This window comes from Hoplias malabaricus, chromosome 3 (assembly GCF_029633855.1).
Source record: "Hoplias malabaricus isolate fHopMal1 chromosome 3, fHopMal1.hap1, whole genome shotgun sequence".
NCBI lineage: Eukaryota > Metazoa > Chordata > Actinopteri > Characiformes > Erythrinidae > Hoplias > Hoplias malabaricus.
Window position 1 is genome coordinate 46,512,376 of NC_089802.1, and position 17,729 is coordinate 46,530,104.

The following is a 17,729-nucleotide window of genomic DNA, read 5'->3' on the forward strand; positions in this document are numbered from 1 at the left end:
GTGCAGTAACTAAACCGCTCCTGTTTTCATTCTGGCCTAATCAAATTTTTTGGGTACATGTTTAATGGAGGTCAGGCGTGCAAGGGAAATGAGTTCAATATGACCCTGGATTACACGGCATGAATAATACGCTCCGTTCAATCTTATTGGTTTGAATATAGAAGTTTCAATTAGATTTAAGAACTCTTTAGAGCCTCCCATAAACCTGTTTTTCACAAAAGAATAACAAGCAGGCATTGTGCTGGTTTACATTAGTCAGTAACTGTACTAGAGCTGAAACCTAAGATTGATAAAGAACGTTTTGGTTCTGTTCAAGACCTACCTGAATCCTGCTGAAACAGACCTTGAAAATGGTCATTTATAATAGAAATATCATTCACCCTGCCCAAGCAAGTACATGTACAGTCTGGGGGCCAGTCGACAGAGGCTCAAGTCCTAACTGATTTATTTCTGTGAAGTTTCCTGCTGTAGGCCATGCCCCTAATGCTCTTCAGGTTTTTTCAAATGTGCCTTTTGGATTTGAGAGATTATTGTACTCCTAGATGACAGCGTGATTTGGTCTTGATCTGCTGATGAAAAACAAGCTGGTGCATCATGGAACAAAAATAATGATTGCTTGAACAGGTACATGTAAGTATAATCCTTCTGCTTGTGTGTATGTGTGTGTTCTTGTGCGAGATGGCAGCAGCAGAATGTGTGCTGTTTCACAGCTGTGCTTTAATGACAGGCCAGCAGTGGAAATTGTCTTACTCAAAAAACCTTAGAGAGACAGACAGCGTGTGTGTGTGTGTGTGTGTGTGTTTGTCCATCACACACACAGGCACGCACACCAGTCTACCTGTTCTGTGTCAAGGAGCAGTAGCTCTTGGGATTTTTTTGACTCACCGTTACCCTGTCACTTTAAGCATTGCAGCACTGCACTAGTGTGTGTCTCTCTCTCTCTCTTTCTTTTTCTCTCTCTGCGCTGAGACAGGCAGGCACTAATTTGACAATAAATCACCAATGTTCAGCGAGGGACGGATAAGCGACAGCGCCCACAATTAATTGGACTAGTTTATTTGGAGTGGCACACCGTCGTTGCAGCGCTTGTCATAATTAAAAACGCACAGGAACATGACGAGTCATTACAGGCCGACGGCTGCTCGGGCTTAAGTGCTGTTTTAGAGTTAAGCTCCAAACTGTCCTAATGCACCATAATTATCTCATAATAAAGTGTAAGTGTCTCTTATAGCGCAATAATGCTCCCCCATCGAGAGAGGGAGAGAGAGTGAGTGAAGGATGGCTGGATCCTGAGATCGCGAGGGAGGAGAGGAAGCGTTCCACTCATCAATTAACGACCTGACAGTCCCGCGGAGAGACACTGAAGGGGGGGCACGCCCATGTTGCTCAGGAATGGGTGTATTTCGTCTCTCTGTCTCTTTCTGTCTCACACTCTCGATTTCTAGTGCTAACCGCCACTCTCATTTATTGGTGTGTGCGTTTGTAAAATGGTAATTTGTAAATGGTTAACTATTCTTTATTTAGTACAAGAGTCTGTAATGGGTGTGCACACTTTTATGTGGAAAGTATTAAAATACTTAAACACTGAACATTATTACCAACACACACTAAAGAATATAAACACACACATTGCATATTATAGCAATAAAAAAGCAAGTAGTGGACCGTAATTGATTACGTGACAGTGAAGCCCAGGTACAGAGAGTCACGTTACTTGAGGCATGCTTAACAGACACCATGTGCTTTTATAACCGCAGATAAGACGGTCTGAGTAAGCATTTCAGAACAATGGCAGAATAAAGACATTTTCAGTTAGTTTAGTATTGATCCTCTGCATCATTATCTTGCCTTTTCCATCACAAACAAAAAGTACAATCTGTTCTGCATGGTGTTTAATACTGCTTTTAGAAAGTGAGTATTTGAAGCTATAAGAAGGATTTACATACCATATTTAGTATTTGCTACAATACTTTTACACTCAATTGACTAAGTTCTTAACCAGTATAGAAACATGCCTTTTTTATATATCTCTTTCCTCTGGGGTTAAATCTTCAACCAGCTAAACATGTATAAGGGAGTTAGTGACTGAATTCTGAGACCTAGATTGAACCAAGTGATTGTTACTGTGTGTTCTGAGGCAATTTATTATAAACAATAGAAGCTGGAATATATTGCATATACATACAAACATATATTCACATATTGTCGCTCTCCAATTATTGACATGTATCTCCATTTTGAATGAACCAATAGAAATGCTCCAAAATTACTTGGAATAAAATCTTTTACATTCACTTCCTTTTGAAAGTTCAGGATGTTTTAATCCTCCTTCTGTAAAGTAATGATTATGAGAGATATATTTTTAATTGGACAGTAACTATACGTGTGTGTGAGTGTCTGTGTTGCCTTGTGAAAGACTGGCACAATACATATACAGCCTTTTTTCAAAAAGCACAAAGTCGTACTTTTTTTTTTCTTCTGCCCCAAAGTCAAAAGTATAAATTGATAAACAGATATATTAAATTGTATGAATGCATCCATCTGCTTTGTCATAAATTATGGCATAAAAAAGAGTATCCCACTGATTTATAGTTGTACACACTCTTTCTCCCACATGTACATACTCACACATACACCTTAGGTTTCTTCTTCACACACTTTTTCACACACACACCACAGCTGGGAGCGATCGCATGTTTTGGAGATGAACATCCGGCTTATATTCACACCAAACTCCAGACTGCAGCTTTCAGCTTATGGTGTCATTTCTTACTACAGCTTAAAAGAGGAAGAGCGAGCTGGAGGCTGTTAAACTCCATGTGCCCAAATCTACCTGTCCTATTGTGTGTTTTACATGTTTCCATGTACAATTTCAGTTTGTTTCTTAGCTTGTGATTTGTAATACATTTTTTTTTAATAGTAGAGTGGCACGTGCAGGGTGTTGCATGGCTGTAGACATTGTGGCCCTATCTTATCACCATCACTGTCAACAAATCTGAATCATTCAGCCATTTCATAAAAACTTCTCTGAATGTCTTTTTTATATGTCGAAAAACGGCAAAAAATATTTTGAATTCTGCTTTAATATCCCCAAGACACTCCTTTAAACAGGTCAGCTTAAACAGAAGAGGGCAGCAGCTCTCCTGCTTTGGTGTCATATTCCTACTTTTCTACTGAATTCGCTTTGTGTGCTCATCTCCCTTCACATCATCCTCTGAGACAAAAATGTGTGTTTATCTGTGTCTTATCAGCTTTAAATCGTGAGAGCTACGTCAATGAGCCAGTTCTACAGTTTATTTATTTACATTTGTCCTTATCCAGTATTACACTCAACTGAAGTGTAATACTGAAGATATCAACTAAAGCCTTTGGCACAACATGAATTGTGTCCTTCTTTAGTGTCTTAGCTGTCTAAAAGCCTGAAACTGAAGTGTGAGAGGAATATGTGTGTGCCGAATGATCACTAGATTAGGAACCTTGTAGGAACCACTGACCATACAGAAGCATACTTTCCTATCCCCATGGTCTTCACTGGTCAGGACCACCACAGAGGTGGTATGTAGTTCATTCTCAGTTCGCAGTGACACTGACATGGTGGTGGTTCCAACTAGTGCCCACACTCAAGAGTTTTCAGGATGAAACTGTCTAAAGCAGCTTTTGGAATAAGCCTTTCCTGATGTTTATGTGGATTTATGATAGATGTTTCTTAGGCTAGCTAACTCCATGTTCAAGCAATACAATTTTTGTTCTGTCTGAAATAATTACCAGAGGAACATTCAGTAGTGAAACTCATAACTGGGTAAATTTCTGTTGCTGAGAAAGAATTTAACTTTCGAAATGTTTTATACAGGTATCTGGGAATTTACACACTGTGGAAGCTGTATATTCAGAGGCGGGCACCTGTGTTGGCTATAATTCAAACAGTAGGGGAAGGTTTGTAGATGTGCACGCTCAGAAAGGTTATGAAGTGATATTTGTGTAGCATGCGCTGTCACGTTCACTCTGAAAGGCATTTCAGCATACAGCTAGAAGCTAAACTATAAAATGACCCCATCTGAAGTACACATATTGCAATTCTCATGTAGCAGAAAATGGAAAAAACCAAAAGCATTATGGGGCTGGGTGTGGTTTTTTGGGTTTTCTGCACCATGCAGGTGTGTATGTGTGTGTTGCATGTTCATAGTGGTGCTGTATGTGTACGTGTGGATTGCCTAAAGCCTGCAGGCGAATAACAATACAAAGAAAAACAAATGGAGGCAATACAATCATAATGGGCCACCAAGCCTTCCGCTTTGGCAGTGATGGCTTTTGTGTGTCTCTGTGTGTGTGTGTGTGATTATGCATGGTGCGTTGCCTCAACTGGCCTGATTACCTGTCAGCATGTGCCTGGACCCTGACAGGAGTTCTGCAACACTCTCTCTCTCTCTCTCTCTCTCTCTCTCTCTCTCTCTCTCTCTCACACACACACACACACACACACTCTGTCTCCCCATCACAGGCACACACACTCCTCCCCCTACTCCCTCTCTCACTTATATACACCAGGTGGAGCTTTTGGAAATTTATGCGTTTGTGTGTGGGCTCTGTGCCCCTACCTGGCAGACGAGTGTGTGGATTCACTAAAGGAATGCAGACATGGAAGTGGGTTGGAATATGTCCTTTATTGAGGAGCTGAATGGTTCATCATGGCTATAGATCTGGTTCTGGGAGTGTGTGTGGGAGGGGTGGGTGTGTGAGCGAGTGAACACTTCTCTATGGGTACTCATCTGTGCGAAGGACAGGAGAGATTGCTGCTAGATAGCATGTATTATTCTCACCACACTGACTCTAGTCACCAATTCTCACACATAATGCCCCCTCAAATGAGCCAGCCACAAACTTAGGGATATTTCTGAAGACTCATCTATTGCTTTATATTGCTGTTTTGTTGTCAAATTGCTCACAAATCTCCTGACATGACGTGTATGATAAGAATTGCAGTCCACAAGTAATTGGACAGTGAGATGAACGTTCTTTTGGCTCTGGACCCCTGCACATTGCAAACAAAACCGTAACTGTAAATGTTGGTTTAATTTGAAATAGTCCCTAGTTTCAGTGGACCATGAGTAATTGGACGATTGGACGCTCACTTTTGCTGTAGCCAGCCATGCGTCATGACATCATGGGGTGCACAAATGAGCTAATGACAGGTAGTTCATTCTAGATGTGACATTTTTTAACTTGATGTGTTATTGTGGGATCACCTTACAAGGGCCACAAAAGAGTCGGTGTTTGGAAAAACACTCCAAAGCTGATAGAATGCTAGTGTGAAAAAGGACCATTTGTTTACAACTAGAAACTCTCTTGTGAGATTAGCTAATTACAGCAAGTGTTCAAAAGATTATAGACACCTACTCATACATAGGATTCTACTTAAACGTACACTATATTGACAAAAGTATTGAGACAGACAACCTCTAATCACTAAATTCAGGTGATTCATTCAGTCCAATAAGTCAGTAAATGTTCCATGATCATCATGAGTGGAATTATTTAAAAGTGGATGCATTTAGGAACAACAGCAATTCAGCCACAAAGTGGCAGACCACAATTCTACAAGGCAGGGTTCCGAGGCACATTTTATAGCTGTTGTTGTAGCTTCAAAGGGGATCCAAAACTCAATATTAGTGTCTGTGGATATAGAATGGAATATCATAAAAGCTTCTGTATGTGTCCCAATATTTTTGTTCATATTGTGTATCAATTCATCCAGTACTGCTAACCAAGCTTCAAGAACATCAGGGCTGTGTGAAGCCTTCTCAGAAGAGTAGAAGCTGTGGCTGCAGCAAAATGGTGCAAGCTACCTATTGATACTTTTGAAATCAGAAGAAATGTTACATGAGATGTTGTCCACAAAATTTGGCCATCTATTTTTTATATATACATATTTCAAGTTATTGTTTCTTAAAGCGGCTAAATGAATAACTTGTAGCAATAATGACTGGAAATTATATATCTGAATCATGGACTTCAGCCTATTACTCTGGATGCATAGTTGTACATCATGTTTTTCTGCCTAATCCGCCTTATTACCCTGTTCATTAAGGGTTAGTACCCCAACAAGAACACTATGGAATAGACATAATATAGCACTGCAATGACACTGACCTGAAATAATTAGGTGTATCTAATAGTGACCAGTGATTATGTCCATTGACTTTTGAATTGAGGTGATTATTTTGTATAATTTGTTTACTGTATGGTTCACTTCATACAGATATTCGTAAACATAAATCGAAGCTGACCTTGTTATATTTTAAATGCACTGAGCTGCAGTGCAAAACCAAAAACAACAAAAACGGCTGCTGTCCAATTACTTATAGATACAGTGTATTTTCTTCAATTTTGTCCTGCAAGGTTTCTGTATTATCTTCAGTCAAATGCCTTATTGTTGGCAATTCTTGCACACTTACCGTGAGCACACGTTGTTGTTGTTGTTGTTGTTGTTGGGACAATTTTTTATGATTCTTTATACCAGTAAACAGCACTTCATCATTGCGTGGTCTAATGTTATTTGGTGCTTCTCCTTTTCGGATTATATATGACCTACCGCAAACTTGTGTGCGCAGGAAATTGTCTTTATTTGTTCTTTGAAGTATATCCTGCAGCTACAATTTTACACATGCGTTCTGTAAGTTTGTGCGGCATGTTGAAAGCATTTCTGCTGTTGTGGAAATATTACTTTAATATTCTAAAAGCATTCTGCTTTCAGAAAGATGGAATATGAATCAGAGCAGCTGGTACTCGCTGGCATCTTAAGGAAAAGATTGAGGAAGATGGGGATCTGAGATGGTATATGATACCAGAGTAGATTTTGTGTGCGTGTTTTGTATGTGCCCTCGGAGTCACAGAGAGAGGACCTTTAAAAGTCAGGTCCTTCCTTCTTCAGCTTCTGGTAGTCTGTAGTGACGGCCACCAACTGTGAAGAGAGGGGAGAGAGGGAATACATTTAAATCTGCTTAGCTTAAATTAAGACCATCAAGGCTAGTAGTGAGAAAGGAACACGGTGTGTCTGAATGTGTGCTCATTCACGTGCATATTGTGTGTCCACCTCAACCTCAACCCTAACCCCTCCCCTTCCACCTGGCATGAAATCGCATTTCCCACTGCATCTCACGGTCTGTGTCCAAGGTATGGCTTCCACATTCCAGCACCCCCCACCCCCTAACCAGTGGACACATTTTTCTGTCTGCATTGATTATTTTCCTGCTGTATATTTCCATTGATCTTTCTCAGCTGCCCCCAAAACACACACACAGTATTATTATTATTGTTGTGCTAGCAGTGGAAGGTGGATTCCTGACCTTTGACTGCGTTTGAGAATTAAACATGCTGTGTTGTGACCTTTTTATGTGCTGTGGTCTGTGTGCTGCCTCCAAATCTGCCAACCCCTCCAGCACTCATGCACACGCCCATGCATCTCTTCAGAGTTTCCTCTTTTTTTTCTCATTCCATTTGCTGTCTGCCTTTCTTCCTTTGTTTAGTGTTATTTTCCTTCAGCCGTTCCAGTCATCGTTCTGTTATTCCAAACGGGAACAAAACATTCACCTGCCTCGTCCTGAATTATTCCCTCTGAAGAGTCATTAACAAGCTCCTTCCAGCAAAACTCTTACAACAGCTCTCCACAGCCAGGAAATCCTACCACTCCAACCAATATAACAGTGACCCAAATGTTTTGGAGAATGGCCTCAAATGGACGTTCAAATGGAGCCATCTGCATTCCCAAATAATTGAACTCCACATATATGATTCATTCCAGATTTTTAAAGTATATTATCTACCGTGTCATATGACAGGAATGTAGTGGTGTTTTTTTTCCAGTTGTACATTGTTTAAAGTGGCTGTGATTTTGTTGTAGTCCCATTTTGAAGATTAGCTTGTTTGGGCACATCATACCGTGATGATTTTTTTCCCCTTTTCTCTTAATTTTTTTCGCCTGTCAGACGACCTGTACCTGTCAGAATTGTTGCAAATTCTTCACCACATTAAACAGCAAAACAGACTCTGGTACGATAAACACAAATATGGTCTGGAAGACTTCCTTTTCATACATTGATTTAGGGAATTAAGGCTTCATTCATTTGTTTTTGACATTTCTTTGGAATTTGTCACTTTTCTTGGAAATGTTTCAGATTAGTTAAAGCACATATGCTGCATTGAAATTTGCCATACAATTCTTTCCAAGTATGCTTTGCTTTGGGGTTTGTTTGTTTTTGTTTTTGAGATTCCGTCTATGTTTTGATTCAATTGAGAGTCCTTTCAAATGAATCACTTCAAAGTGATTTCCACTACAGAAACGCTTTTAATTCAGTGCCATCTGAGGATCTAAAGACCCAGTTTTGTGCCTTGTCTCCTGCATATAGAGATTTCTCCAGATCCTCTAACACTTTTAATGATGTTCTGTGCCGCACATGAGGAAATCCCCAAGATCTTTACTATTTTAAGTCAAGAAACATTATCCTTGAATTATTCCACTGTTTGCCTGTGTTGTCTTTCACAGAACAGTGAATCTTTACATCTGAAAAACTCAGCCTCTGAGACGCTCTTTTTATGACATCATTTATTTAACTTTACCATTCTTTCATTCCCTATGTCAACTCTTTTGGATCCTGTTGCTGGCATCAAATTCAAGATGGGAAATATTTTTCAAAAACAATGAAAATACACTTGAAATGTTGTCGTTGTTCTATTTTTTGCAAATCATTGCATGGTATTTTTATTTTTTAGATGCATTTCTGTTTAGAATACAACAGTCTACACAAATGGCAGTAAAACTTAACATTCACTACCCTTCTGTCAGTCACTGCTTTGGTTTAGGCTGTTTTAGAGTTTTTGTTGGTGGTGTTTGTTTATGACCATTTCTCTGTAAATATGACTGTGGCTGGAGCAGGAGCAGAAGAGATGGCAGTTGTCGCCGCTGTCAGACTCACTGATCTGAGCAGAGTCAGCAGAAGTTTTTACCTTGTACTGATAGGTGGGATTGAGCTTGTTCCACGGCTCTGGGTTATTCTTCCTGTCCCAGCTGACAGAATGAGGATAAGGCCAGGCCCAGGAGAGAGAGCAAGAGAGAAGAAGTATAGGGGAGGAGCAAATGGCCAAACAAGGTATTGAATGAAAGAGAAAGGGAGGAAGAGTCAGAAAGAAGGTCAGAATGGGAGAAAAAGTGGACAAAATGAAGGGCAATTGGGGGAAAAAAGGGGGAGAAAAGAGGGAGGATTAGGATGAGCGGCAGTATTGGGATGAGGTAAAGAAGGTTGGACAAGGCAAGGCAGAATAGGAATGTGTAAAAACAAATGGAGAGAAAAAGGTTGCGAGGGAAGGAGAGTTGGATCGAAGGTTAGTGGGGAGAAAACGACAACACGGACAATTGGAATAAGGAAGGGTGGAAGAGAAAAAAGGCAGAATTGGAATGGGTAAAAATGAATGGGGGAAGTGAAAAAAGGAATGTCAGATGGAGTCATTGGGAGCAAAAATGGAGGACAAATTGGAGTAAAGGGAGGAGAGAAGAAAGTAGATGAAGCAGGATTAGGATGAGTGATGGAGGAAGGGAATCAGAGAGGGGTGGAGTAATTATCACTGGAGTTGGAGGCCAGTATTTTTGGCAGAGTGCCGCTCTTCATTAAACAAAGTTTGTTTCTCACACAGACTGAGAGAGAGAGAGAGAGAGCGTGCCCCACAGTAACAGAGCAGCAGGCTTGAATGCCCCACTGTGCTCTCTCTCTCTCTCTCTCTCTCTCTTTCTCTCTCTCTCTCACACACACACACACAGTAAACAAAGGAGTAGCTGGAAATATACAATTAACAAATTAATATTATAGTGAATATGAAAGGGTTGATAACCAAACCTCACACCAGTAGTCTTCTGTTAACTGGATTCATACAGGGTTAATTCACCTGATAAACTCCACCCACTGATGTAGAGAAAATACTCAATGATCCGCCAGACTTCCATCACTTTCTACCAGTGACTCGAAATCAAAAATCTAAAAATACTAAACTGATGTATTCTGTAGAATTATTATTTTTTTTATAATGAAAGGAGCTGTAAATGATTCCATAGTAATCACAAAAGCTTAGAATATTGAGATAGAACTTATTGAACTTATGAATGAAAGTAATATCCAGAATGTAAAATGTCTAACAAATCTCACTAAATAAAAATGTATTCATAGTGAAGTATAGTGATTTAAAACCATGTATTCCTCTATTTACTGTTTCAAAAATATTACATTAAATTGAGAATAAACCATTAGTTCATAATTTTTGTGTTTATGATTTATTGAGGTTATAATTGAATAGAAATTATTGATATGACAAGTGAGTTCAAGTGAGGTAGTGTACACTGAGCACACGTGAAAATAATAAAACCCTAAGAAAATTAAATGCATGCAACAATGTGTATATTTTTGTAAACAATTGTCAAAACAATAATCGATTTTAACATTACATAATTAAGGCAATGAAAGCTTTGTTATTTTTGCACTGAATACTTTACACTATAGTGGCAGTAAAAATAGTTGATGACCTGAGGCTTGTGTAAAAGACTGACAAAACACATCAATCAGCAACAGACTGATATTCATAAAAACACACACACAACTGACCTGACGTGAGGCCCTTGTGACAGCCGGAGCAGATAGAGAGATGCTCCACTTAAACCCAACATTATGAAGAAGAACTGAGGGATAAGCTGTTAAAACAAAAAACACATTTCAAAATATTGAGAAGTTTCATTTCAGATTTTTCTATAACACCTTATGCTGCTTTAACAATGTACACTGAGGCTGCCAAATAATGCAACCGTAGTTGTTTGGTATGTTAGCTAACATTGCTCCACAACAGAATGACTTATACAGTTACACATTTCTCAAAATACCCGACCCAATCCAAAAACATTTTCCTACTGCAGTAGACACTCTGCCAGTTGTAGAGTAATATTTAAGAAGCTGGTATATAATGTTTTAATATCTGACTTACTTTCATGGAACCTCATTTCAGTGTTAGCTTGCTTGTAGCCTGTGTGTAGCATTTTTCTTATTTCACTAATAATATACACGGAACAAAAATGAGCAGGTTTATTTACTATAGTGCATGATAATAGGCAATTTTGAAAATTACACGGATGTCTATAAATTGAGAAATCAAGGTTAGACCCAGAGTTCCAGTCAGGACCCAGGCTACAGAATGACATTGTAATATTATCTGACAATTTAAATTTATTCACTGTCTGCAACATTATCATTGCTCATTGAGTTCAAATGTCTGTGATTTAGTCTAAACTTGTATTAAAAAGTGGTTGGACACCATTTGTGTAATCAGTTATAATATGGCTGCCATTCTGAAAAGTCATTTTTTTAAACTACTATTTGTGGTCAAAAGCAGAAGAGACATATCTATGAAACATAATTTAATACTCACATAAACAGTTCAGTTCACAGGAGGAAAATAATTTGGACTGAAAGCACTTTGAGGGGGGTGATGACAGTGTGTTGTGACTGAGTGGACACTGCAGACACCCACAATCGCATTGTCATTCTCCAGCAAATTATTCAATAAAAATCCTATTGTCCTGCTGTTGTCAGTTTAATTTTCAAGAAAGAATGTTGAAAAAAAAAAAAAGAACAACCAATGAACAAAACCATAAAAACATTTACACACGGCACGTAGAGGATTGCGACTGCAGCGATATTGTTCCACACATCTAGAGTTCAGTCTTATAAGCTGGTTTCATTTTCTGCTTCTCGTGATTTGAGAAACGTTGAGTGGGTATAGGCTCTGGGTTGGTAAACTGGGGTCCAGTACATTGTTCTCAGAACACTTCTAGCTTTCTTCAGTAATTAGTCTTTTAAAACTAAAGTAAGTACTGTGTAACTGATGGGGAAAGTTGTGGTGTTCTACCAAATCGTGCATGATTGTTAGAAGTTTTGCTTTTTATTTATTTATTTATTTATATTATTTTTTTTTATTATTATTTTTTAATACTTTGAACTCAAGTTTTGCAAAGTAGTTCTTTTCTATTACATTAAATAAATATGCTTAAACATATTTTGACACAACTGAAATGAACTAATTTAAGGGTGGTTTTTGGACAGTATTGTTTGTTTAACAACTTTCTAGGTGAATGTTGTAGCTAGTTTAGCTGGTTACTCCTGTCCGTATATTGATGCGTGTTTCCATTTTATTGTCTATATCCAATGTATAAATAAACACACACACATGCACATACACATACAGACATGGTTGTTATTCCTCCATGTCTCTGCCTGATTCATATGTATAAGAGAGAGACAGTGTGGGGCGTGTGTCAGGCTGGGTTGAGCGGGCAAGGACGCAGCAAATAAAGGTGTGTGTGTGTGTGCGAGAGAGAGAAAGAGAGAGAGAGAGTTCCACTGCCTGTCAGGTTGAGTGACAGGATCACAGACACTCTTCAGTGCGACTGGTGAGTGGGTGTCTGTCTGTCTGTGGGAGTGTGTGTGTGTGTGTGCAGTCGATGACAGGGATTAGAATATAAATACACAGTGAGGGTAAATGGGAAAAATCAGTTCAGATGATGAAATGTGACGTGTCCCCCCCACCCCACCCCACTTCCAGAAAAAAATGTGCGAGAGAGAGACTTAGCCGTCAGCTGTCAAAATTTTACGTCCTATAGCTGACATTTACATAATCCCTAAAGGGGGCTTTCAGGAAGATATTCACATTAGCTTATCAAATGTGTTCAAAATGGCCTTAAATGGCTGTAGTCTGTTGTGTGGGTGGTCTTAAGATGCTCTCATCTTCTTGGAGGTCAGAACTGTGATAGACACCTTGTGGTCTTCATCGTTTAATTCGCTTGATTTCATACTCTGAGCTAAGATGGCTTGTCTGAGTTTCCCATAATGCCTTGTGGAATAGCTGCTGCTGCATATATGTCTGGCCTGGTAAACGCTTGGGGGGTCTGAGATTAAAGCCCCCTTCTGGGCAGGTGTCATACCCACAGACCCACTGGAGGGTCAGAAGGGCTAATCTTCAGCAGGAATAAGTTGTATCTTCATGTTTTGTTGGTCTGTTGCTTTACTGCCTATCTGCTGATTTCAGGCCAGAGCTGAAATGCAAAACTGAACATGAAATGTGCTTTCATTGTCATTGCACAGTACTACAATGAAACTATGACTCTACGCTTAACCCATCTGTGACAGTGAACGCACACACACAAGTGATCAGGTGCACTGAGCACACAAACACCCACAGCAGTGGGCTACCACCTTGGCACCAAGGAGCAGTTGGGGGTTAGGTTCCTTGCTCAAGTAAACTTCAGAGGTTACTGTTGAGGAAGGAGAATGAGTAGTGTTTCTTTACTCCCCCCCTGCCCCTGTATTTCCTGCAGGACATGGGGATTAAACACCAGCCCATGTCTCTAACCTTGAAGCCATGGCTGCCCCCAAAATAAAACAGTAAAGTTCCTTTGAACATTTATTGTAATTAATGTATCAGTCAATATGCAATTAATTTTATGTGTAATTATTAAAGTAATTAAGAAACTATCACCTCCAAAGAGCAACTTGAAACAGCTAGGAATAGGCCACTCCACCACGCAGCACACACTGTGCAGTAACCAGTGTGTTACTGATTACTGTCTCTGAATCTACACTGTGTATCAACAAGGCAGGTTTGTGTAATACAGCGGCTGATGTGCACAGTGTTTTAAAATATCCAGCAGCACTGAGCATGATCCACCACCAAAAAAAAAACATAGCAACTACTACATCTCTAATTGTAGAACTACAAACTACAATGTATTTACAATGGTAATTGTGTGGCATTTGATTATTTTTATGTATGGAAGCATATCAAAGCAAAATTAAAATGAAAATGGAAAGGGCAATAAAATCCTAAATTTGAATATAAATGTTCCACTCACATTTGAGCTTAAAATTCAAATTTCTATTCAACAATTCAATTTATATTTATATTTATTTGGTATTTCATGTACACTGAGGTTTGAATACTGGGTCTTGTTTATGAATATTTACTTCCAAATTTGAATTAATCTGATAAAAAAAAATAATAATCAAAATAATAATTTACATGCAATTCACCTAATATGCTTATGCACTCAATAAATTTGAAATGTAATTTTTAAACTCTCCACCATGTTAGAACAATGGCAGCATTCAAATTTTAAAGGGGAAACAGCACCTCTCTGTTTTACAATACCATTATCACTCTTACTGCACTCAGTCTGGGACAAAGTGCTTGTGAAAATGCAAATCCAGGTATTTCCATTTTCATAGATTTTCCAACATGTCAATCATCCCCTCAAGGCGGGGCAAACAGCTCGCTTAGCAGACAAGGTTTTAACTAAAAACATGGTGGCTGACAATTTTAAAAATAAGGTTCAGCTTCTGTCTCAAATTCTGCTTTTCCACTGCATGGTATCTGCTCAAATTGGCTCTGGCTCCTTTGCTCTTCCATTAAACATATCTGGTACCTGGTACATGGAACCCATTACTTTTTTTAGTCACTGCTTGCTTCTGGATCGATCTAGGTAATGTGTAAACCTGCACTGATTGGCCAGAGAGACTTACACTGTGAAATTCAGACATCCAGCACAAAGTAGGCATTTGTAAAATCTCGAAGTTACGGTAGTGATCACTTTTGTTTTCACCAGTCTCATAACTGCAGCTGGTACAATCAAGTTCAAAGGCACCTTGGTTTAATGGCCAACAAAAATTCCCTCAGCGCCCAGTGATTCCGGGTAGGCTCTGGACCCACCGCGACCCTGAACTGAATAAGCGGTTACAGATAATGAATGAATGAATGAATGAAAAACTCCTGCAAGAGCCATACAGGGCGACAAGGAACAAAACTTCCACTGATCTCTCACGCAGAGTCCCAGAAGACATCAACATGTAACATTACTGCCACCGTTGTGGTTTGCAAAGCCCATGGTTCCCGTTAAGGATTTATATTGGAAAACCAACCAGGTACCTACTGTGTAGAGCCAAGTATCCTCTCAGGAAAACTGTCACTGTGGAGGTACCCTCAAGGGTACATACTTAGTATCTTTAGTGTCGCAGTCACACAGCTCCAGGGACCTGGAGGTTGTGGGTTCAAGTCCCACACCGTGTGACTATCTGTGAGGAGTTTGGTGTGTTCTCCCTGTGTCAGCATGGGTTTCCTCCAGATGCTCTGGTGTCCTCCCATGGTCTAAAAACACACATTGGTAGGTGGATTGGTGACTCAAAAGTGTCCGTAGGGGTATGTGTGTTTGTCGCCCTCTCCAGGGTGTGTTCCTGCCTTATGCCCAATGATTTCAGGTAGGCTCTGGACCCACTGCGAACCTGAACTGGATAAGCGGTTACAGATAATGAATGACTGAATTTCATCTCCAGGACTTATATTATGTTATTTTATTTGACATTGTTCTATGATAAAGTACTGCAAATATTCACCTGTCCTTCTGGAGAAGAAAATGTAATGTAAAAATGTGTAGAGATGGTACCATCCAGTAGAAAAGCGCTATAATTTTCAGTTGTTCCAACCGTGCAGTAGTTACATTCTGATGCCTTTAGTACACCTAAAAGTTACAGCTGCACTGTCCCTAACCACCAGGTCACGGCTACCCCAAAGGAACAGGGGTTGTAACCGAAGGTTGCTGATTTGATCCCCAGAGCCTGCAGGTCATGACTGAAGGCACCTAACCCCCAACTGCTCCACAGGTGCCATGGCTAGGGCTACCCAAAACTTTGTATTCACTAGTGTGTGTGTGTAAATGTGTGTTTCACTGCATGGATTAGGTTAAATGCAGAGTTCCACCTTAAATGGTGCAGCTGTTACATCTGTATGTATTGAGGTGCCTGAATGTAATTATATTTGAAAATGAAAGACAGAAGTGGAGTCTTGTTTTTATCAAGCAGATTGATAAACCAGAAAACCACACTGCGGATAAACCCTTACACATGGAGTCATGTATAAACACATTAAGCACCGCAAGTGGCTCTATTTCTCTTTTTCACCTCCTGTGCTAATGTAAGAGTTACTGAACTCTTTGATTCTGTAGAAGTCTACCAAATGTAAATGGAATTATTGAGTTTGACTTTTGAGCTCAAGCTTGCATTAGTGAAACATTTAAATTAAAATTTAGGATTATGTTGCCATTTTGCTTATTACATTTTCATATTAATTGCTATTGATATGCTTCCACAGTTATGGTGCTATAACTTCCAGGAGGTGGAAATATTTACCATTACATTTTTTCAAACTTCAATTCCACATCTGTGTAGTTCCTTTGTTCCTGTGTGTGTGTGTGTGTGTGTGTGTGTGTGTGTTCACCCACAGCATCTGGTGTTACAGCTGGTCCTGATCTGAAACTACTCTTAAGCAGAACAGGGACTGACTTACCTTATTTATTTAATTGTTTGTTTGCTAATTATCTGATTAATGCAATCTAGCATCAACCCAGAGGATCACTGCTGTTTAAGCACAGCGCTCAGATCAGCTGAACGCTGCAGACAAATTGGAGTTAAAGCTAACAGTGCACCATACTGCTGCAGGCTGTGGATGCAGTCTGATGCAGTGCACTTCGGTGTTGTTTGATGCTTCACAATGATTATGTAACTCTGTCATATTTGCCTGCTTTTGATAAAATGCCAACACAAATTTAGGTCACCATACACTGATTTTCAGAAACATAGCAGCTGTTGAAGGAAGAGGCATTAAGGACATTTTGTGCTGGCACTACTTTTCTACAAATAAGACATTATTTGAACAGACAAACATATGAGAAGAGATGCAGCATTTCCCAGTGTACGGAATAAAACGGTATTTGTTCTAGCTCATACCTTCTCCATATTAGATTATCTAATAAAAGCCTTTGCCTGCATTTTGGCATCTTATATTAATATATTGTCACTATTGGAATAAGACCTCTTCTCCAAAACTGTTACAGGACAAGGGAAATATATTCTCAATGAATAGTTTGATTAGATTTTGGACCTTGTCTAATTCAAATAATTACACAGTGTAGATACTGCTTATATTTTCAAATTTCAGGTGTAAAGATATATTTAATATATGAGCAATTATGATCAATTACAAAAATGATAATAATGCGTATACAAGGTTTTCCAAAATTCCAAAATTTACTATTCATACTAGTCATAAGTGAGCTATAAAAAATAATGTGCAATTCCAAAATGACAACCACAGTGTGACTCCATCAGCAAGAATCTTAGTGGAAATCTTAGTGGATGCAATCATTTCCGTAATTAATGTAGTTGCTTTATGTAAAAGAGCAATTGAATTGAATCTTAATAATGAAATAGCACTTACTCCTGGATGCCTCTTTGCTTGCTGATAGATTGCTCTCAGCATGACCAGCTGTGAGGAAAAACAAGACAATATGGACAAAAAGAACCCGGAGAAAAACAAAATAAAGGAAATATTCAAATGAAGTGGTGTGGCTGTAAAGAGTAGATGTTGAATGACCACAAAGCTGTGTCCTCTCCAGTTTGGGAGAGAGAGATCGAGAGAGAGAACTTGTTGCTTGTCCTTTATTTCTCAGTAAAGGGGTCAGTGTATGGGCAAGGGAGGGGGCAGTTATCTAATCATTCTAATCGCAGCTGGCATCCTCAGCCTGACCTCGTCATCTGTACGTTTCCACTGGAGCGCCATGTTTTTTTTTTCTTCCACATACCCACAGGGAGAGTAGG

At 39.3% G+C, this 17,729-nt stretch overlaps 1 protein-coding gene across 1 annotated transcript; it reads right to left on the reverse strand.

Moving 5' to 3' along the window:
- Nucleotides 1–6,901: 6,901 nt before the first annotated feature.
- Nucleotides 6,902–17,438, reverse strand: LOC136692965 (cytochrome c oxidase subunit NDUFA4). Its single transcript, XM_066666717.1, has 4 exons — nucleotides 17,350–17,438; nucleotides 10,644–10,729; nucleotides 9,001–9,061; nucleotides 6,902–6,958 (listed from the first exon to the last, which is right to left on the reverse strand). Exons 1-4 carry the CDS (start codon nucleotides 17,389–17,391, stop codon nucleotides 6,902–6,904), a joined length of 246 nt encoding a protein of 81 aa, XP_066522814.1. The 5' UTR covers nucleotides 17,392–17,438.
- Nucleotides 17,439–17,729: the final 291 nt, after the last annotated feature.